At 48.8% G+C, this 22,643-nt stretch overlaps 1 protein-coding gene across 1 annotated transcript in view; it reads left to right on the top strand.

Moving 5' to 3' along the window:
• The window catches only part of LOC142587882 (uncharacterized), a 71,302-nt gene that overhangs the window by 16,051 nt on the left and 32,608 nt on the right, over window positions 1–22,643 (top strand). Inside the window, exons 3-5 of the mRNA XM_075699203.1 lie at window positions 3,917–4,307; window positions 8,265–8,407; window positions 9,653–9,874. Of these exons, the coding sequence (XP_075555318.1) occupies window positions 3,917–4,307; window positions 8,265–8,407; window positions 9,653–9,874 (756 nt within the window). The remainder of the gene's footprint in view (window positions 1–3,916; window positions 4,308–8,264; window positions 8,408–9,652; window positions 9,875–22,643) is intronic.

The following is a 22,643-nucleotide window of genomic DNA, read 5'->3' as shown; positions in this document are numbered from 1 at the left end:
CAACGGCAGGACATTGCGTCCCTTCTTCCTGTGGGGCTGATTTGACGCAGCTTTCCGGTAACTAAAAATCCTGAAACGAAGACGGCCGGCCGGTGGAATAGAACGCTTACGAACAGGGCTGAGACAATTTCATCGGCTAGTTGATAATTTTCATTGCTACGAGATTATTTTTAACGCCATCTATTCTCGCGCTTTGGTTGAAGGGAAGCCGAGCTGGGCGAAAGGAAGAGAACCGAGCGACATGAATCATTACGTCATGCCGTCCCTGGCTCTTTGATTTCCGATTGGCTTACGCTTTGCTGATAGCTTTCGCCGCACCGCCCGGAGTTCGCGAGACATAAGGTTTCATTCGGTTCGCCTGCACTTTCGGAACTGGTTCGAGACGTGTTCGATGCACGTCGCCGTTCGTTTCACCCGGTGCATGCAGGCTTCGTGCAGGACGAGTTCACCAGCGTTCCCCTTCACTCGTCGTAAATGTAGCGCAGCATTCGTGCAGGAAATGCCGTGCCTGTTCCGCGCGCGAAAGAACTGGCACTGAACTGGTGGGACCTGTTTGACGAAGGGTAGGGTGAATCGAATGCACCCGTGTAGTGCGGGAAGAGAGGCAAACCAGGTGGTCCATGTTAGAGAACGAATTCGAGGAAGTGAGGGAGGGGAACGGGGAGGGGCCGGAGGCGAGTAATGAAAGGCCGATTCACACGACGGACCAAATTGCTCTTTTGTACCGCGGTGCGCGCATCACGTGAAAGGACGTCACCAGTTCGTGCGTACCGCCGTTGGCCCGCGCAAGACCGCGGCCCTCGCGGTCCAACAAATCGCCGAGGCTTTTCCCGCTTCCGTTTTGGCGGCGGACCGCATGCAAACCGCAGCGATTTTGGCTCAGCCAACGAATGTTGTCCGGCAACAGAGTGTCTTCAGCCAAATCCAATCTAGTTTTCGGCTCAGCAAAAGCCAGTCAAGCCAGTCGTTTCATGTTCGCCGTTCCGCCTACACGTGCGTGCAGCAGATATATTTTTTAAACACCGTGTCCTCTTGGAGTGACGAGGAGGTTTTTTTCATTTTGTATACCTCGTTGAGCAGTTCCCGGCTTTGTAGGACTCGAGCCGGAATGATAACAATGATAACACTCTGGCCGAGAGTGTAGCTGGTTGGTCTGCTCTGCCGTCTGCTATGGCGGTCCGCCATGTGGATGTGCTCCGCGCCGGACCGGACAGCGGCGGGCCGTGACGTCGCATCACGTGACCGAGCGGCCCGCGGACTTGGTCCGTCGTGTGGATCGGCCTTAACGAAACCTACATAAACAGTGAATATCGTGCGTATCGAACGTCGGCTCTCAGAACCCAAAGAGCTGTTACAATAATAAACCGTATATTATGGCGCATGCGCTGGCGAGCGCGTCGCCAGCGCGTATAAAGCCCAGATGACACGTACGCTTGCGGACGCGCGCAAGCTCGCGTCCGCACGTCCACGCATGCGCAGACGGTGCGGCATGGCTCGTACGCGTAGAAACGCGCGTGACCTCAGGGAACAGCTCCTCTCTGTTATCGCGTGCTTGGGCTGCCTCGTGTCGGCGCGCCTGGCTACGCAGCTACGGCGCGGTACGTTCAACTCTCGCGGAAGCAGATTTATATAATGCAAGAAATGGCTTCTTTCCTTTTTGTGACGCTCGAACAGCTATAAAAATATAAGAATTACGTTTATAGATATCGAAGCATTTTGAAACGCCGTCGATAACAAAGTACGAAGCGGCGTCTGCAAAAGTGTCTGCGAGTGAGCCCAGTGAGCACGCGCTGTCTCGCGTCTTTGTGTATGCGAAGCGCCATTCCTTCCGTCTTTCCTTTCTTTGGGTCACTATCATCATCATCGGCCATTCCTCGCGAGGCGCGGCCGGCGCGCGGACGCGAGCTTGCGCGCGTCCTCAAGCGTACATGTGGTCTCGGCTCAAGTCGGTCTATACAACAATCAGCGCGCCGCTAGGATGCGACTCCGACGCCTTCTCGCGACGTGCCAACCTCGGCGTGTGCCCCGTTATAAACGATCCCTGGTGCACTTGGCCGACCCCACGGCCAGTGCGCGTTGAGCGCATCCCAAAGCAAGCAAGCAAGCGAGCGAGAAAGAAACATTCACTTTACACGGGGACGACTGCTGCGCGGTGACCGATTGTGGCGACGTGTTGTGGTCGAAACTCGAGACTTCCAGCCTCCTGATAACATCGCCCACGGGGCACGACCCATGGCACGCCGTCAGGGAGGAAAAAAAAAAAAAAGAGGGAGAGAGGCAGAGAGATGAGGGTGAGGGGGTGCAAGAGGACATTTATCGTCTGTTTCAAGGCTTGCGCCCGGCCGCACTATGCAGGCGCGTTAACGCGCATAATCGCTCAGAAAGAAAGACCGAAGAGACAAAAAAAAAAAAAAAGAGTCTTCACAACCGATTTTATGCGGGTGCGTTGTGAGTGGTGGGCGGAGGGTAGGAAAAGGAAGGGTGGGGGGCAGGATTGCTCTCATGGTGCACTGCGGTCGTAAATATAGCTGCAGATGGTCTCGTTTTTCAGCGTTTAAAGTTGGTAAGTTGGTTGGCGAGCTCACCCCCCTGTCCCGTATCCTCTCTACCCTCTCCGCAGTTTCAATCTGCGCTGTCTGCCGGCGTGCGTGTTTGAGCCTCAGGGACATGCGCCTCTCTGCCGACTGGGCGTCGTATAATGCACGCTTGTGTGAAATGAGTCGGGGCACGCGAGGCGGTAGAGCTATGCGCAGCGCTGATAATATCAAATCATTAGTCGGCCCGGTCCTCTCTTTTTGTCTCCACATTTATTCTTTTTTTTTCTTTATACCGTTTTCTTTCGTTCAATTGCGTCGCGTTTGATGGGCTGCAATTTCATAAAAATACCCCGTTTCAACTGTCGTTCTCTTAGGTCTGTCACTGCAAATGGCCTTGCGGCGGTCTGGAGACGAACTCATGACCACCTAGATCACTGAAGTGCACCAATTTGACGTTGTGGGAAGACAGGGGGCACATTTGTTGTCATGTCATGTCAGGTCGGTCGGTCGGTCGGTCGGTCGGTCGGTCGGTCGGTCGGTCGGTCCGTGTTTTGGACTTTTGAGTGCCTATATTTTCTTTACCAGCGTTGTTCTTAACATCCATGCGACAATTGGTCAGTCCAAGAAAGATAATCCTTGGATAATCATGGGGGACTTTAATACCCATCGTTCGCTCTGGGGAAGACTCAGGACACATCAACGAGGCACGAGTCTAGTTGATCTCGCTGAGCATTGACTAAGAGTTTTCAACGATGGCAGCCCGACTTATCTCCGAAGAGTGACTTACATCAGCTGCTTGGACTCAACATTAGTGTCACCTAGTTTAGGTTCCAAAGTTCAGTGGTTCGCAGACATTGAAACTCATTGCAGCGACCATATTCCTACGTAGATGACTATCAAAAGCCTCCATAGTTCTCTCTACCCTGTGCTCTCAACACAAATAGACTGGCAAGTGTACCGAATTTCGATCGAGGAAAAGTGCAGACATGACCATCCCGAGTCCCTCGAAGACGGGATCATACAAGCACTGCAGGCTACAAGAATCTACAAGACGCACAGATTTCGCCCAAGAATTGGAGAGGCTTCGGGTAATCCGCCGGTGGGCCGAGAGAGGATATAGGCGTACTAAGTCCATTTATGGCCTGAGGGAAGCCCGACGCATTCAGAAGGAAGTTACTGTGAATTACTGACTATTATTTTTTTCTTTTCTCTCCCTATCAATTCTTCCCCTTTTGCCCTCCCCAAGTGTAGGCTAGCCAACCGGGCACGTCCTTGGTTAACCTCCCCACCTTTCCCTATTCGTTTCTCTCTCTCTCTCTCGCTCTATCCGAGAAAGATGTGTCGCTCTCTCGAGACCCGGTCCCATTCCTTCTTTGCAGCGTGGGCCTGAGCAACGGCACTTCGTCCCTGACCGGCACCAGCACCGGCAGCGCAACCAGCAGGTTGACCGAGCTCATGTCCGCTGGCCTAGGAGGAGGAGGCGCCGGGACCGCGTCACCGTCCCGCGGAAGCAGCGGCGGCAGCGTGTCTACCGGTGGCAGCAGCAGCGGCATCGGAGCGAGCGGTTCTTCGGGGACCGCCAGCGGGGGCAAGGCGCTCAGGTTCACGCTGGAGCAGGTGGCCTGCCTGTGCGAGGCCCTGCAACAGGCGCGCAACCTGGACCGCCTGGCCCGGTTCCTCTGGTCGCTGCCCCCGGGCGACCTGCTCCGCTCGGACGAGGCGGTGCTCAGGGCGCAGGCGGCCGTGGCGTTTCATCGAGAGAATTACAAGGTGCGGGGGCCTGAAGAGAATGGGTCGCGATGGTTACGCCACGTCGGTGGTGTCTGTGTGTAATTACGCGTCATGTCCACGTGAAGCGTAATTTTTACGTTCGATAACACCGTCCCCATAGAAAAATACCCATACACCTCCTACCGTAACTCTATATGGTCATATGAGTTTGTATAGGAACATGCAAGCTTTCATATAAGAACCCATGTGATCATACAAGATTGTGGACTCTGGCCACATTGGCTACACGTGATTTTTCGATAGAGATATCATATCCGCTGTTGGCAGCTTCTTTTTTTTTTTCGAAATGTATTCCCAAGTTTGCAGCACAAAACAAACCATCTTTCAGTTAACGTCGTTAACTAGAGAAAATGACCATGTCTTGCTTAAGGGTTCTGTCTTTATTCGGTTTCCATTTTTAATAGACGTATTCCTTTTTTTTAAAACTGCAGCTTCCAATTATCGCAGTGGCGTGTCAGAGGTTTGAACGGGGAAAAGCGAAAACAACAATCGATTTTCTAAAACGGCATGTTTTCCCATGAAAAGCAGCTTTAATGCACTCAGATGGCTAGCTAACAACCTGTTTGGTACATCCTTACAAGGAGCAAAAATTTGAGGCGCGTATGTCTCCCTTCTAATAAAATGAGGACGAGGAGATAAGGAGGATGAGGATGATGAGGAGGATGAAAAGGAACAAAGGAGAGGTAGGGAGGTCAACCAGACGTTAAACATCGTTAATCTCCCTTGAGGAATTGGCGCAGGGCTTTTCCCTGGCAATATGCGTCACTGTAAAGCAAATGAGAAAGCAGCTGATACAAAAGGTTACTAGAACTCGCTGAGTTTAACGAATTTATTGCTAAGTTATATTAAAGATACGCTCGGTCGTACGAGCAACAGTGTGGCAAACAACACTGGGCCTCAGTCTAGAGAAAACGTTTCGACAATTGGAATCGTCTTCGTCAGGGCTGCCTCAATCCGAAGCCAGCGTTCCGACAGAGGGACTTGACGTTGTAAAGTCGGCTTGACGTTGTTAAGTCGGCTTGTCTCCTTTTAAACTGATGCACAGGTGGGACCTGGTTCGGCTGCCTGTCGGCAACTGAAAGTACGGCTGAACGAGACAGACAACGATGGCGAGCTCTTGAATGGGCGATGCGGACGAAAAACAAAAAAAAAAGATATCTCGCCAAGAAGTTATAAAGCAGACTGATAGCGGTAATCGGGAGATTTACTTTTGACAATTAAATGTCGTTAGAAGGAAAGATATAGGTCACTGCCACAATTAACTACTCGTAGTCAGCCACGTTTTTTGGTGATCTTGTAATTTAAGGACTACTTTGTTTACTCGGTAACGCTCACTTTAATTGAATTACCTTTTTTTTTCAGTAACCAATTACGTGTAACCCATTACATTTTTCAGCTTTCGACGCTTCAATTTGGCGAGAACTGTACAGTCCTCAAAGGGGTGAAAACATGTATATGGGTTACGTCCGTTACGGTTTCATCCATCCTCAAGTGCGCCGCCTGTTGACGTCGTGCACGTTTCGCGGCTGAAGCCACACCTCGCTCGCAGTTATTCGCCTACCATGCTCCGAGGCGGCGCTTCAGGACACGGGAGTCCTGTTACGGAAGCATGAAAGAAGATAGAGGAAGAAGATGGCGAGCCGCCCGCTGCTGCCTGTTGTTGTACATTGTATACACATTGTAAATACAGTCTTATACTTCCAACATCCCCGTAACAATACCAAAGATTTGCGTATGCCATGCTTTTGTTACCAGGCAAGCAATTTTAGCAAGCGAACCCCCTCTGACCGATTTTAAACACGCCTTACGTCAGGAACAATTAACGCCATTGCAAACTCGGCGGCAAAAAAACAAAAAAACAAAGTGGGACTTATAATCCTCCTCCTCCGCTCCACACTCTCCATTGACCCGAATTGCCGACCGGACAATACGGGCCTCAGCCGTACTGGGACGCGTCGCCTATGCCTGACCAACTGGGGCCAAACTGACGATCCCGTACACAACTGAATACAATGGAATCCCACCGGTGTGCATGGCCCAAGTCGTTGGCAACAACCGCGAATCCGCCTTAGACAGGCATCTTCGCGGTTACCTGTCAATGAGACCGGAAACCCACTGCACACCTACCCAGTGGTACCCGATGTCTCGAGTCAAAGGGACACCACTGCGGTGATGTTAGGAAGGTTTAAAGCTCCATATATCTGTACTAGTGCGAATTTATATGTATTCCCATTTTGCTTCGCAATAAAAATACACATAAAGTAATCATTAAGGACACGCGGATGCACATGGACACGGAGACCGAAGCAAGCAAATACGACCGTGCGGACGAATATGTCGTATGCTGTCAATCCAAAGAGAGCATATCGAGTTAGCAGGCTGGGCACCGTTACGCTTAATCGATTGTAAAGGCTAACGCTTACACAGTAATTCAGGCAATCGCTGACATCGTCATAGGGTGCTCCTGAAAAACGTGCGTTATTCTTCCTGTTGGTCGCAGCATCTGTTACTGCTCATTGACTGTAATACTATATGACTGCGCCACGGCTGCTTGGAACTTATTTACGTACCCGCCGTGGTTGCTCACTGGCTATGGTGTTAGGCTGCTGAGCACGAGGTCGCGGGATCGAATCCCGGCCACGGCGGCCGCATTTCGATGGGGGCGAAATGCGAAAACACCCGTGGTACTTAGATTTAGGTGCATGTTAAAGAACCCCAGGTGGTCAAAATTTCCGGAGTCCTCCACTACGGCGTGCCTCATAATCAGAAAGTGGTTTTGGCACGTAAAACCCCATAATTTATTTTTAGGGCTAAATAATATCCAGCTGTACGTTAAATTACCTTGCCAATTCGGCCACCTTGTCAAAAAAAAGGGAACGTTTGCTGACGTATGCTACGATTAGTCGTTCAAGTCCAAACATCTAACGAGTGAAGAGCGCCGGGAGGAGGTCCACCGCATGCGTGTCGATTAATGTAAGCGGCGCTTCTGTGTCTCGATAGTGATGGCCAATTCATGGGGAGGGGAGGGCGAGGGAGGGAACTTGTAGCAAATGGTGGGCTTAGCCCGGTGATCGAAGCCGGCAATTGCTTCCGCCAAAGCATCGCTTACCACGTTACTGCCGTACGTCACCGCTTGGCCCCGAAACAAGTCTTTCTTTGGAATTATTACAAGAGAAGACTTGAAGCTTATGTGCTAGCCACAACTCGTCCTTCTGGGGACGCACACTGTGGCAGGCACGCATCCGGAATGTCATTCTTTTGCAGGTTGTCAAGTGGAGCACCGTTTTCACCTCGGTATCTTAGGCAAGACAAACAGAAAGTGTTCCGTGTCTCTCCGTTCCTCCGCATGCAATACAGTTTGTAGAATCAATATGCCCAGTCTTAAGTAACCGTGTTGGTGTACCAGCAGATCCTATATTATGAGCCCCCCCCCCCCCCCTTCAAGGGGGTTCGTACATTGCAACACAGCCCTTCTCTAGAGCGTGCGCATCGAGCGCGTTTTCAGTGTCGTTGCAGATATCTTTACAAGAAAACGAAAGAAGACTTTCAGAGGAAATTTCGAAAGCAATCCTTGGTGAAAACAAACGAAGTGCGAAGGGGGCGCAGAGGGGCGTATTGAAATAGCCAGTCTAGCTGGTTCTATTTGCTGTATTTGTGCAATGTTAATAAAAGTAGGGTAGAAAGCAACGTGAAAGTAACCGATTACGTTTTTTTTTCAGTAAATATTCAGTTACTTTTGTGGGACTGTAAAAGGTAACCGTAATGAACCAGATTTTTGAAACAAGTAATTGTAATTGTAATTCGTTACCTCTACTTTGTAACGCGTGCAAACCAGCTCATCGCATATGTATTGGTAGTGGGAGTTCTGCTGTCAGCGGTACAATACGAAACTACGCCAAGAGCGTAGCTACAACGCTACTTTCCACCGCCCCGCAGGAGCTGTATAGCATCTTGGAGAGCCACAACTTCGACTCCAAGTACCACAACGAACTGCAGCAGATGTGGTACAAGGCGCACTACAGGGAGGCCGAGAAGATACGCGGTCGCCCTCTGGGAGCCGTCGACAAGTACCGGCTCCGGTGAGCCCCTATACTCCCCCCACCCCTCCGATACATGGAGTTATACCGGTCATTGGCCTACAGAGGCATTCATGCGGTGGCCCCCCAGGGATCCGTTTAATTTAACAGGGCACCAGGAAGGCTGCACATAAGCTACACGCCCAAACACTTATGAAAGAAGGGAGCTCGAATTTGCTTCAAACGAATCAAATCTACTGCCTTCAGCGATTCTTCACGTGCTGAAACTCCTAGCTACAGCAGTATAGCAAGGTGTTACACGCAACACCGCCATCTTGATTGCTGGCTTTACATCCAGCGGAATGCTGGTGATGCGCCAAGAAAACGCCTCGGCTTCGCTTCTCTACAGACAGAATTTTCATCGTCCTCATCGCCACAGAAATAATAAATGATGATGATTATGATAACGACGACTTAAGAAACTGTGACGCGTATACCCGCTAATGAAGAACTGACCACGAATCGGGCAGCGTTGGTATGTACAAATGCAACAAGGGCACAGTTGTCTAAGAAAAAAAAAAGGACAACTCATTTTAAATGCATGCAAAGTCGCACAGCTCAGTTTCGGTATATTTCCCGCTGCGGCCTCCGTCACACGTCATCAGAGGCCACGCCTGTCCAGGTCGGCGTGGCACACACAAAAGCCTGCGCAAATTGCCAAGCACGGAACTTGATGAGTGCATACCGTTCGTTAGATCTTAGCCAATCCCACTTTGTAATTGAACCATGACGGCACCTTTGCTCTCTATGGAGCAAACCGCGCGCGGAATATCATTTCTTTTATTATTTTTCGTTTCGGGTGAACGTTACCGCCAAACCATGCAAGTTTTGGGGCAGTCTCTATAGACGTCTACATTTAGCTGGCAATATGCGCATTTAAATTTTCGAGAACGTCCTCAAAAAACATTGTATATTACAACATATAAAAAAATAACACGAACAATAACAAGAACAAAGCAGTAAAAATTGCAGAATGCATTGCTTTCCCATAACTGAAGGTGATTCGTTAGATATCACTCATCACCATAAAAATGGCGGGGGAGAAATTCTAAGCACACACAAGTCAACGAGAAGTATAATTAAGACGCACGCATCATCAACGGCAGCCGTCCAAAAAGCAATAATTTTGTATAAGCTCAATGAAAGGGCACCTACACAGTCCTCAAATTCGCTCAACGCACCCGTCTCGATGCGGAGAAATCGATGACCCCTAACGGCCATAGTGTCGCGTCTCTTCTCTGTCCGCAGTCGCAAGTACCCACTGCCCAAGACCATCTGGGACGGCGAGGACACGGTGTACTGCTTCAAGGAGAAGTCGCGCATCGCGCTCAAGGAGTGCTACAAGGTCAACCGCTACCCGACGCCCGACGAGAAGCGCACCCTGGCGCACAAGACGGGCCTCACGCTGACGCAGGTCAGCAACTGGTTCAAGAACCGCCGCCAGAGGGACCACGCACCACACCGCAGGGCGTGAGTGGGCGCCGTTCTCATGTCTCTTGCTTGAGCGCATACCTACCTGCTCGGGCAGTGTGTTTGCTGCGGCGTTTGCAGCAGCCGAAGCGCCGGCGACGAATACTCAATTAACATTCGAAACTTGGAGGCTGCAGGCGACGGCTATGACTGGTGCTCCAATACTCGCCGTAGGCGACTGAGTAAATGTCGTAGCCGACAGCGGCCATGTCAGGTCTCGTTCGAGTCCGTAAAAGCAGGCGGCTTTGCGAAGACAGATCCATAATCAGTAGTAGTTATAAGCATTTTGCTGCCTCAAACAAGGTGACAGCTAAGTAGTGCGTTAGTGCTTCCTTGTGCTAAGCTTACAGTAATCAATGTAGTGAATTCTTTATGCTCACATGCACAAAGTCTGTACAAAATGTAGCTATAGTACTTTCGGTTATCTTATTTCTTAGCATCTTTCGCCAACCTTGGTTGCTTTTACCGACGCGGGATGACATCAAGTCATACATAGGTGTCAAGACGGCGTCAGGTCTACTGTACGCTACCACAATCGTCCATCATGGTCGGCATTTTCAGCCGATCAGAGAGAGAGAGAGAGAGAGAGAAAAGAGCGCAGCTTGCCTGCGACCCAATCAGAGCTGACAAGATGGATAATTTGACAATATGGCGGAACTTGACACTCTCTAGAAGCAGAGTTGCCAACCTATGCAGTACGTGTGCTCGAATCTGTCCTCTTAATGTTCTAAGTAGACTGGCTTCTATGACGGAAAAAGTTGGAGCGGCCTCACTATTGGCAAGCTTTCGTCAATGCTCCGGCCGTGCCACGATCACGGCGAATGCTCACTTTGCATAAATTTGTTTTGCCCTCCTTACGAATACGAATTCAGATTTTAATACGCAAATGTACATGGAGCTTAGAACAAACTTTGGGGGTTATTCTGAACCTTCTCGTAACGTCTTTATCCCTGTTAACGCGGAGTTGCATAATATTTCCTGCGGGCCTCACAAATAACGGGGAGGGTACCGGACTTGCCAGGCAACATTGTTTACATAGTATACGGAAAATAAAACAAGAAATTAGGTTGTAGTTCACAAAGCCAGTACCGAGAGTGGTTTGCGAAAAAGAGCGCTAAGCATGCTTCAGTCCTAGTTCGGATGAATATCGTTGAACATATTGAAGGCCCTCTATATCCTAACTGCTCGATACAACCTGCCGGAGTTCCTTTTCGAATATCTAGCGCCTTTAGGCATGACGTTCTCGTTACATAAACTAGCAGATAAAGACGACGAAGACTGCTATTTGGCGCCGTAATAGTTTCCGGGCCAACGGTATTTGGTAGTTGAGGATGTTCGTACGTCATACACATTCGGAAAAGAAGTCAATGAGGAGCTATTTTTGCCAATCTGCGAGCAAGATGCTTGAAGAGGGTGGTGTGTCCCTTGACTTTATACTTGACCAAATTGAATCAGTGGATGTAGAACAAAAAGCATGCTTTCGAAACGAACCGCGCCAGACATTTCTTGATGACTGCTCGGTACAAGGTCGCGCAACTATTAATTATGACGTCCATCCAGCGACGTATGTCACCTTTACGTTTGCAGAGATAAAATGATCACAGAGAAAGCAGACCGAGAAGAACTGCTCTGCAAATTCCACCAGCAGGGGATGAACGCCTGCCTGCTTTATAAGGAGAAATGTACAGGCGCGAGCAAAAAATCTGGAAACCACAGATGCCACGAAAAAATTGGTTTATTTTTTTTTCCTCGCAGTCTTTGCTTGCAGACTGGAATCAAGTTGTAGAGCCCACGGGTGTTCGTTCGAGCAACGCATTGGGTTTTGGCAATTCCAAGTTGCGCAGCTGTGCTAGAATAAATCTAATTCCTGATGCCGTGGTCACTAGACTTCTGCGGCTGACTGTGCATACAATAGATAGTGATTAAAGAAAAAAAATAACAACCCGCAACGGATAAGAAGCACAACTACGGAAGACGCATTTACATTACACAAAACGCTGTGGATATCAACGTCGGGCAGATAATCCCCAAATTCGAACAAATTTACGCAGCACCTTTGATCAAAATGTTTATACTATGTGGAGAAGTCTAAATGCGTCGCTTTCAAGAACCCATACGAGCCACACATAAGAAACGACAGCAACAAAAGAATAGAACCCGCAGTTTGAGTGGTCGTAGTACATAAGAAAGTGCCAAGAGGACGGGGCTGTTGCTCCGCTGACGAACAAGCTTGTCGACTTCGATATATAAACGGGAACACCTCGACGCTAGCGTGGAGCCGTAATCTCTGACGTCCGTATAGTGTTTTTGGGCGAGTCAGATCGATGCGATGCGGGGAGGGGGCCGCAGTGGCGTTTACGCGAGCTCACCGCGGAGTATCTGTAACGCGGCGGAAGCTGCACGGCGGTAAGATCCTGGGACTCGGGTATTTACGAGGCACGCACCTCGAGCTGTTCGCCACCGCGTTATGGCGCGTTGGAGGGGCGCGGCCGCGGAGTTGGTTTCCCTCGCCAGTTGCACGACACCCACAGCCCAGCGGCTGTCGACACTTCGCCGTTCCGGAGGAAAAATATGTAAACATCGCTGATACTGCACAGCCCTCAGCATATATATATATATATATATATATATATATATATATATATATATATATATATATATACACACACACGAGGCCATTTGGAACGAGGCAGCCAAGCAGGACCTTCTACAGGAAGAGGCTTTCCGGGTGCCCTAGCTGGTCTAGAGCTAACTGTTTAGTTTTGGAAGGTGCACTTCTTGGCGCGTCTTGGCAGGCTCGAAGCAAAAGTGGTTCGGGAGTTGCTGCAGTGGTTGTTGGGGCCTGTGTTTACATAGCGCCCCGGCTCATGCGGGGAAAAAAAAAAAGAATTCTACGATATCAACCGCTGTCCTCGGTTCGCGCGCGCTACCACGATCGTCGACTTTGGTACAGGAATGTACGCGCATGTTCCGCTATATTGGAGAGTGAGCTCAACAGTCCCGTCCCCGATTTAACAAAACAAGACTCCGTTGCGTGCCATCTGATTTACGGCCCTCTGTCAACAACGGACACTTGTAATGGAGACCACTGCAGTTACTGAGGTTTCTTCGTTTTTCTTTTATCATTTTGTATCTCTCTTATTTTTTCTTCTGCGTTTGGAGAGGAAGGAGCTGTGGACGCAGTGTGAAGTTTATCTTCGCGCCTGCCTATACACAGCATGTCAACATGCACCTTGGGCTCGCTATAGCTGAGAAGCGGGTGGTCCCTGCGCGTCTTTCCTGCGCTTCGGCTGAGAGCTCCCCCTGTCGCGTGCGCACGAACTTCAGCAACGTCTTGCCGTGCTTATACAAAGCTATATACAGGGCACCGTCCTTGACAGGCGTCCGATGGTGATTGAAACTTTACCAGCTTCTGATAGGCCCCAGTTCCCACGGCGTTCACGCAGGTTGCCATGCACGAGAGTCGAGGGTTCGACTGCCGACGACCACATTTTTTTTTCCCCGTGGGGGCCTGCAAAGCAGAAAACTCTCGCCCATATATATAGCCTGGCTTGCGCGCACGTAAACGAAACCTCACGGTGCCATGAAAATTGATTTGGAGGGCCACATCACGGCGCCTTTCACAGTCAATGTGTCGCGCTTTGGTCCATTCAACCTCATTAACCCACTTATGTGTACCGTATGCGGTCTCATTGCAACACGCACTGCTGCGAACACATTTCCATTTATTGGGATCCAGGATCCAACCCCGGTTGTCGAAGTGTTTGTGAGTTACTCTTTTACATGCTAGAAAGCACGATACATGTATGTATTTTGGATGCAGTATTTAGAAGCCCAAGAAATAAAGAAAATAGGCGCTTACACGCCGGAAGTGGCTCAGTGAATACGGCGCTTTGCCGGTGAGCGAGATGTCGCGGGTTTGACTCTCATTTGCATCGCTGCCGCACTCTGATAAAGGCAGCGAGCAACAACACTCGTGTAGCGTGCTTCAAGATGGTCGAAATTATTCCGAAGCCTTCCACTATACGCTCCGTGCGTTGCTGTAGAACATTAGACCTCGTAACTTCAACTCACGTGTCATACGCGTACGAGTTCTATTCTTGAAATGGATGCTCAAACGCAACTGCCGCAGCGCTCTCAGCTGTCACCATTGGGCCCGTTGATCTGTTTGTTTCTGTGCTTGTTAGTACAGCGACCCCGTTTCTCGCCCGCTTCAGTTACACTGATTTTCCGGTGATTGGGGTAAGCAGACAGGGCTGCTCAAGATAAGATAACGGGCTCAGACAGGAGATGCGAGGGATGGGGTTACTCTGTTGTGACAAACACTAAACACCGCTCCCTGCAAGCTGTGGGAACGCGGGCGTCGTCCTCCTGCTTCTGTTGTTTTCTTTCCCTGTTTCAGCCTGGCACAATGAGGAAAACCAGCGATAACTGCGACCGATGTCGCTTATTAACCCATTCTTGGTTCGACTAGAGAAAGGAAAATGGACTTTACGTCGTACTCCATCATCATTATCCTCCTTTATTCATTAAATTAATTAAATCGCTTGTTCATTCGTTATCGTACACTACATCAAAAATCTTGGCCGCTATTTTGTAGCGATGCCTTATGCCTTATTCTATGCTATTCTTATCATCCACCACACACGGCCGCCTGATCCCATTGATAATGTGGGCAGACCGTCGCTCAGACCACTGGCCAAGCGCGAAAAGCCTGAAAAAGCATAGAATCGGAAAAGGCATCGCTACAAAATACCGGCCCTTAATTATCAATGCCCTCAGTAGCACTCTAACTTAAAGGGCCCCTCACTAGGCCACATGGCAAATTTTGGTTATACTCAGGAAGTTGTTACGTGCCCTCCAAGGAGTGTTCTACCAAGAGAATTTTTAAAATTGGTTCATTAATACCTGAGCTAGAAATGTTCTCGTGCTGCGAATCCATGATTTCATGAGGCGAGCATCACCGCCAACATAAACACGCTCTCCATTTTCCCCCGTCTGGCCTCCGCAAGCGAAATTCCTTCCCTGTGTTCTCACATACCGGAGCTGTAGGATCGCGTGACGCATACGTCACGGGTCCCGCCTTCCTTTCTCTTTTTTTTTTCTCTTGCTTGTTTGCTGCGCGGTACACTTCCGCAGGTGGTAATCGCGCGCGAGCTGTTGAGCTTGTCTCCTTTCGCGCAGCGCGCTGTACACGAGAACACCTGACTTAGCGGTATAAGTCAATGCCACAGTCACGAGCACAGAGGCAGACGCGAGCGGGTCAAAGAGCACGATCGCGCATTGAAACCTGGTAGAAAATGAAACATAGTTTCGTTTTCTGCGTGCGCGACTGCAGGTCGTGGGAACAAGCAGACGAAACGGAAGCACATCTCTCTTGCTACGGCAAGGAGTAAAACAGAGACTCGCAGACATGCAGTTTGTAGTCTTCTTTTTTAATTCTTTCTCTAAACTTTAATTCGTCTATTGAAGCAAAAGATCAAACAAATGACTACTGCTGCCTTGAATAATTCTCGAAGTCACGTGTCACTATGAGTGACGTTACAACAACACCATGTACGTAAGCGCACTCGCGCCATCGGCGTCAGCTTTCCGGCTGGGAGCGCGTAGCCCGCGAGGAGAAGGGCCAACGGCGTTTTGTTTGAAATTTCAGCTCATGGCAGACACGTACATGTAATACTTGGCAGACACGATCGTGAGGGCGCATTGCATGAACTGCGCTTGTCGGCTCAGAATGGCCAGACCTGGTAAGGAACCCATTAAGTTCTTTGCAGGACAAAGGCCTCTCCCTCGCCCTCTACTAGGTCATCCATATGTGCTCCTTTGCTGCGTGAATAAAACATTCTGCACCAGCAAATTTTCGTTCCCTATATTGTAGCTCCGCCCAATGCTTTGGGACCGGCGACTTCATCTTTTTTCTTCCCTCGGCACCCTTTCTGCTGCTATATTACCGACCACCGGCGAGCTGTTCTGCCGTAAACTATATGTTAAGGATATCGGTAAGCTGCGGTTCATGACTTCGGTGCCATGAACGCGGTCGTGTAGGCTCCAGCGCTTTTGGCCAAGCAAGCTCTTTGGTGCAAGCAATCGCTTTTGGCCAAGATCTTATCCTGAAACATGAAAGGAAACAGTTAGCCTCACCTTGAAAGTTGCATGAAGGCTTGAAGGAAATACGTATCGGTTTCTGGGCCCGATAACAATTCCTCCTTGGCTTGCAATCAAACGCGACACCACCGCATTTTAGAAGTCGTTGCTCTGCATCGACCGAACTAACGAGGAGACTTTCCCAAGGACTGAAGGTAGAAGTATGGTCGTCAAATTCAAGTCGTTCGGTTAGAATTTGTTAGTCATGTCCTCCTGTACGCTGTTTTGTATCGTTTTTCCTTATTCACCGTTTTTACACTTTTCATTATCTCGCAGCGCTTGTGCCAGCTCTTTCTAGGGCGTGAAACTGCGTCAATTGATGATCAATACCCAGAAGGTAATTTTGTGAGTGATCTATTTGGAATATATAATAAAAAATAGGACATCTTGATTATGTTCTCCAGAAAGCAGGAACTTTGGCACGATACAACCACTTCAGTGAGCGCCACAATCGAAGGACAGTGACCACATAAACATTACCAACTGAAAATTTGAAGCTCTGAAAGGTGTTTAATGGAGACAGAGCAATACAAACGAGGTCATAAAAGCGTTCTTCGCTCAGTACGCTCAGGAATGCTGCTGATCAAGACAAATAAATTCTCATCTCCGAGCGTGATTCGTACACTCTCGGATTTCAGTTTACCTGCAAGTTGTTCTAACCCATGTTTCATGGTAGGTTTCTTTTTCTTGCTAACTACATGCTGATCAAAATATCCCATGAATGTTTCGCACATCACTTGATTACAAGAAGAGCACGCTATGCGACATTCTATGCTGAAGGGTCATGCTAAAAATAAAAAAAAAATCGGGCAAGCAAACACAGCCAAGCATCTAAATATGGAAGCCACTCAGGAACGGGCTTCAACGCATCATCAACAGACGCACTGAGTGACGTCGGTTAACAACGTTTGCCTTCTGAGAAGTTGTTCAAGGTGGGGCGTTATTACAGCCTTTGAAGCAAGAGTATTTCTTTTGAACACTCGGTCGGTGAACGTCAACAGTTCCGTTGAACTGGCAGAATAGAGCGAACAAGTCACGCATCCTCGAAGAACTTGCGGCGAGGCAGTTAAGACATGTTGTGACATCGCGCGCGCTTCGCGGAAGACTATATAACCCGGAGTTGCAGGGAAACAATTTGTCATGTTGGCACATGATCATTATCTACAAATTGTAATACGATCCATATACACGTCCTAGTATGGCATGTATGTGATAAGGAATGCATAATGAATAAGGACTACAAGTATCTCATAAAGAATATCAGTCAACGATCATTTTCTATAAATACCGTAACATGGCGTGAACGCGTCGTAAATATTGCGTAGACGTGTTGTATGAATTGCTTGTAGACTCTTAAAACAATTGCACCCTTTGAGGTGCGTATTTGCCACACAAGAATAATCGTCATCTGTCTTGCTTGCGTTTCCTTTCTTGAAAACGCTGCGGTCGCTACATTCCTGCCGAGAATGCTCTGTCTTGCTGATAACGCGGAAGCTGTTCGTGACTTGGAAGTGCCGGGCTCGCAGCGTTATAGAAAGGAAAATCGGCCAGACAGACGATGATTACTGTTGTGTGGCAAATTACATCCCAAAGGGTGCTACTGTTTTTAGAGTGTACACTTATAGGAGGAGACGTGGGCATCCCTCGGATCTCGCCATTGCATCTCGTTCGCTCTGGTAACCGAGGGTCCAGCAGTTTCGTTCTGATTAACCGAAACAAGAATTTAGTCGTCTCCATAGAGAGTGCGGACACCACGCGAGTAGTTTCGCGACGCACTGCCATCGAGGAACTCCGGGCGGGACGATCTCTGTAGCTATGCGCGTCCGTCTGGCTGGCGCAGTCGGCTTTGGCTCGGCTTTGGCTCGCCTTGGTGTCGGGTTTCCTCGGCGCGCCGTCGCCGCCGCCGCCTGGCAGGCATGCGCCCTTCGCTAGCGAGCGCAGAACTGAGCGTCACGGTGCAGTCCGTGCCATCGCGGTTTCGGGTTCCACCAACGCTCTCGCTTTCTTTTTTTCTCCTTTACAGTTATTCTTTCTGTTTTTCTTTCTTTCTTTGTTCGTTCTCTTTCGTGCATTCCTTTTTTGCCCCTCTTCATTCGGTCTCTCATTGATTCTTTCTTTCTTTCTTTCTTTCTGCCACTTTCTCCGACATCAATCCATTTCTCCTTTCGTCGCATTTCTCCACCGGGCTCACTTGCGCCATCCGGCGTCGGTTAGCGTTCTTTCAATCGCAGGGAGTTCCATTCTCGAATCGGTTTTTTTTTCTAGTACTGTCTTCGGCTACTGCTAAATCTGTCTGTTTGTTTGTCTGTGTGTCTAGAGCAACATCACTGCATTTCACCAACAGCAGCAGTTGCGGCAGCCTACATGCATGCACCTTGCGGAAAGTCTTTCACGCAAATATCTCTAATGACTTCCGTCCTATACCGTGACTTATACCACGACTCTGTCAGATGACCTGCCCGACATCACTTCCGCCTTTTTAATCTCACCTTTAAAATGCCAACTTCGCACGTTATCTCTCTTGATCATCACCTGACAACGTGCGCGTATTGTTTTTGATATCGCATACGTCGTACAGGCTCGGCCGCAAATTGCATAAGCTTGGCCGCGCGACCTGACTAAACCGTCAATAACACGCCACGGTTTACGTACGGATTTAGATTGACAGAAAGCTCTCTATACGTGCCCGCCTCATTTTGTCAGCGCATCTTCGCTCTCAGTAGCCTCGACTGCACTGCACCGAATTCAGCTGGACAGAGTGAAAAAATGAACAAAACCCGTGGCAGCCAGGGCTGCCTGCACATCGCCCCGTGTAACGGGGCAGATTTGACAGTTTCAACAAACAAGCCTGTACACTTAGTGTACTGCGGGTTTGTTCGCATTGAAGGGATGGCAGGAGCCGCACATGCCACAGCGTTTTGTGGCTTCGACAACTGACCTGCATATATATATATATATATATATATATATATATATATAAACGAACGCGTGGAAGAGTTCACCTTGGTAGCGGAGAAAGTGGGTGAAGCGGCCATGATGCGGCACCGTGCTTCACCCACGTGTGGCGACCCCAGGCGGACTGCGCCCGTACCAAAACGGGAGGCTGGACCAGACGCGGCACGGAGGCTTTCGGGTGCAGTCAGGCGCACTGCTAGGTTCCCCGACGAACACTACCAACCCTTTGACGGCGCGTCCCTCCTGGGTCCGTCGCACCACTGCAGCCTGCAAACAGCTCGGTGTATCGCATGCGGCTCGCGTACGAAAACCACTGGGCTGGCATGGGCATAAACATAACCCGCAAAACCACGCTGGTGCGTCTCGGTGGGACGCCCAAAATGGCAGACACGAGAGAGTTGAGCGTACGAAACCACTGTGCCTGAGTGCATGAATACAGGGTTAATGTTCGTAATGGCGAGAAGCTTTGAAGCGTGCAAAACCGTAACGCTGATACTTATACAAGCCATCTGCGGGATTGGGCTGCAAGGCGTGGTATATCGCTTGCAACGTCATATTGTGTGCTGGGCGGACGAAGGGTTGTATTTGGAGCCGTCGCGTTTTGTGCATCGTCAGTATGTATATGAAACGGGACAGATGGGGGTCAGCTTTTACTTCCAAGCTGATTCTGCCTTAGGCATGCATCGGGTCAGTCGTTCTACGAAAATTTGTTCAGGCCGTATGATGTAGACAGTTTTCAGGAGTTCATTTTCGTTTTGTCCCGTCTGTAGGCAGTCTGCGAACTTAATGCCTTACATGTTTGTTTTGGAGCAGCACAAGATGAAGTACTTGACAAAATTTGTTGCTGAAACGATTATAACAAAAGTGGTTTCGCCTCAAAGGAAAAAAAAAAGAATGCATTCCTATCACGACTGTTTTGAGCACATTTCCAGATATTTACCGCCAGTTTCTTTTTTGTGAAAGTTTCAAAAAATGCAAGATGTTTGTAACCATGTATCACACCAAATACTAATACAGATAAAGCGACTCTGTAAAGTTCGCTTCTTGGCATGTCCGATGCACGCAGATCTATTGTGCGAATTAGGAAGCGTGAAATCGCTTATTTGTTTACGGATATCATAACTTTGCCCGATGACAAAGTTATGAGATCCGTAGGTAACATCGAGGGGCGCAAGGCATTCTTGGATTATTGGCATAACCGAGGCAACCTCAGTCTCAAGGTCAGCCGGTGAACACTGAACACAAAACAAAAAATCGTCCACGTAACGATATATTTTAAAAATGTTAGTCTGATAAAGGTTGACTGACATGGCGACGTCTAGGCGAGCTAAAAATAAATCACTGAGGAGCGGGGCAATGCAGGAACCAATGCATACTCCGTTTTTCTGCAAATAGATGGTGTCATTCCAAGTAATGAACGTAGATGACAAATAAAAGCTCAAAAGTTCTAAAAAGTGATCACTAGACAGCCCAGCATTATTTTGAAAACGGGTGACGCCAAATTCATCAATTGTCTGCGAAATAGCTGACATCAGGTCATTGTGAGGAATAGAATAGTAGAGGTCCTTGACATCGACGGAGAAGACATGAAAGCCTCGATCAGAGTTGTCCTTTAAAAATTCAATTACTTCATCGGAGTTGCGTATCAACAACGGGTCATTCACGGGTAAAATGGCTAGCTTGGCCTGCAGAAACAGTGCGACAGACTTCTGCCACGTGTCCTTTTCTGAAACAAGAACCCTCAACGGGACGTCAGGTTTGTGCGTTTTCGCGCTAAAGAACACCTCCAGGTGATCTCGTTTGCTGCTGGCAATGTTTCTCAACACTTTGTCCAAGTTGCACTCCCTGCAAAGTTTCTTAGCCTTAGCTTTTACCTTGCTTAAGGACACTGTATCCTGACGGTTAAAAACCGCGGAAATTGCCAGACCAGCTTTTGCATGAAAGTTCCCTTCTGAGAGTACACAGAACCCGCCTTCTTTACCCGTTTATTGCGAAGCTACATTTTCGTATTTTACGAGCTTTCGCGATTTCGGCAATTTGAGGTCCTGTAAATTTATGGTCAACTTCCAATAGTCAATATATAATTCTTTATTATCGTTTAATGTTTCCAAGCTTATGTAAACTGGCCTAGCGGTTGTCAAACAAAACAGTTTCTGCGCCTCACATCTGTTTCTGCATCCCACACGTCGATAAAGGTTCCCGTTACAGGAACCTAAAGAGCAACACCAAGTCAGTTTAGGTTGGTATAGCGGATCTTCTAAACTCTATATTTCGACCGCTTTGGCTAAGTAAGGTTTATTATTTGCGCTGAGACTGAAGGGGCACACTCCCCCATCCGAATTAATCACGCATCCAGGCACCGGCACCGTTGACGCCAGCGTAACGTCACGTATTTCGCAATATTTTCGCTTTTTTTGGTCTTTCTCGCAAAAGCAATTTTTTTTTTCGCGCGCTTGCCACGTCCTCTTACTTATTACTATTCTCCTCCTTAAAGCGCGCGGCAGACTCATTTCTTGGCAAATGCATTATCGACACGGGCTGACGCCGCAAAAATCCGGTGACGTAACGGGAAGCTGGAGCTGAAATGTCTGAAGCGGTGTTGCCACCCACATCTTTGGTCATCGACTCGTGCCTGTCTACCCTAGCCTGCGTTCCCAGTGGCACTGGGCTATAGTTATTTCAAACGTTCCACCTATCAACAGTCATTTGAGATCAACGTCACGTTTCTACAATAGGGTCGGTTAAGCACAAGTACGTACGATAGTGAAGCGAGTTTTCAGCTGTCATTCATTCATTTACGTCACAGGCTCCTACAATCGTTTCGTGTGAGGTCGTATTGTGGGAGGAAATAGCGACAAAGAGTAAAAAAGTTATACAACGGTAGCGAAAAAGAAGTAAATCAAAAATTATTCAAGGTGGGTTGAAAGTAGCAAGGTGCCCTTTGTTAAGTGGTTCGTCTGTTGTTCCCTCGTTTGCAACAGTGGTTAAACAAGGTTAGACAAAAGCAAACGAAAGAAAAAAAATCACTATAGACTAAGTTACCAAGCGAGTTCTTCAACTAAAGCGTGCGTGGTAAGTTACAAGTCGAGATCAGGAGAAAACACAGCCTTACAGGGGAATGTGTAGTTTTCCGAACAGGTCTCTCAGCCGGCGCAGTATGTGGTCTGCACATATGGGACGAATAAAAAGAAGAAGAAAAAAAAAGAAAACAGAGTCAGCTGAAGCGCGGCGGCCATTAATTGAAGTGAAATGCTCCGTTCCAGCGGACGCAGCAGAGACGCGAGAACAAAGGCGGCCCCAGATGTGTGCTATGCGCTCCACATTACAGCAGCGGAGAGCGTTCCCATTGTTCTCGCGCCCGTACCTGGCTTTTTTTTTTCTCTTTCCTGCTACCCCTGCGAGATCGCTCGGTGCACCAGGGCCTTCCTCAAAGCCGCCCGCGGAAAGTTTCCCCACAAGCCGGCAGGATGCTCCCAAACGCCAAAAAAAAAAAAAAAAAAGAAGCAAGAAAAGCGATAGGTATAGGCTGTGACGCCATTACGGTTAACACCGCACGCCGGGGAGCTTTGACTGGACTACACAGGGATAATTTTAATACCGCAAAAGAGGGGGGTGGGCGGGATGTAACAGGGACGTGGTCTTTTTATTCGTGAGTTTTAACTTTCCAAGG

This window comes from Dermacentor variabilis, chromosome 7 (genome assembly GCF_050947875.1).
Source record: "Dermacentor variabilis isolate Ectoservices chromosome 7, ASM5094787v1, whole genome shotgun sequence".
Classification (NCBI taxonomy): Eukaryota; Metazoa; Arthropoda; class Arachnida; order Ixodida; family Ixodidae; genus Dermacentor; species Dermacentor variabilis.
The sequence above is the reverse complement of the archived record's forward strand: the minus strand, read 5'-3'. Positions and strand labels throughout refer to the sequence as shown.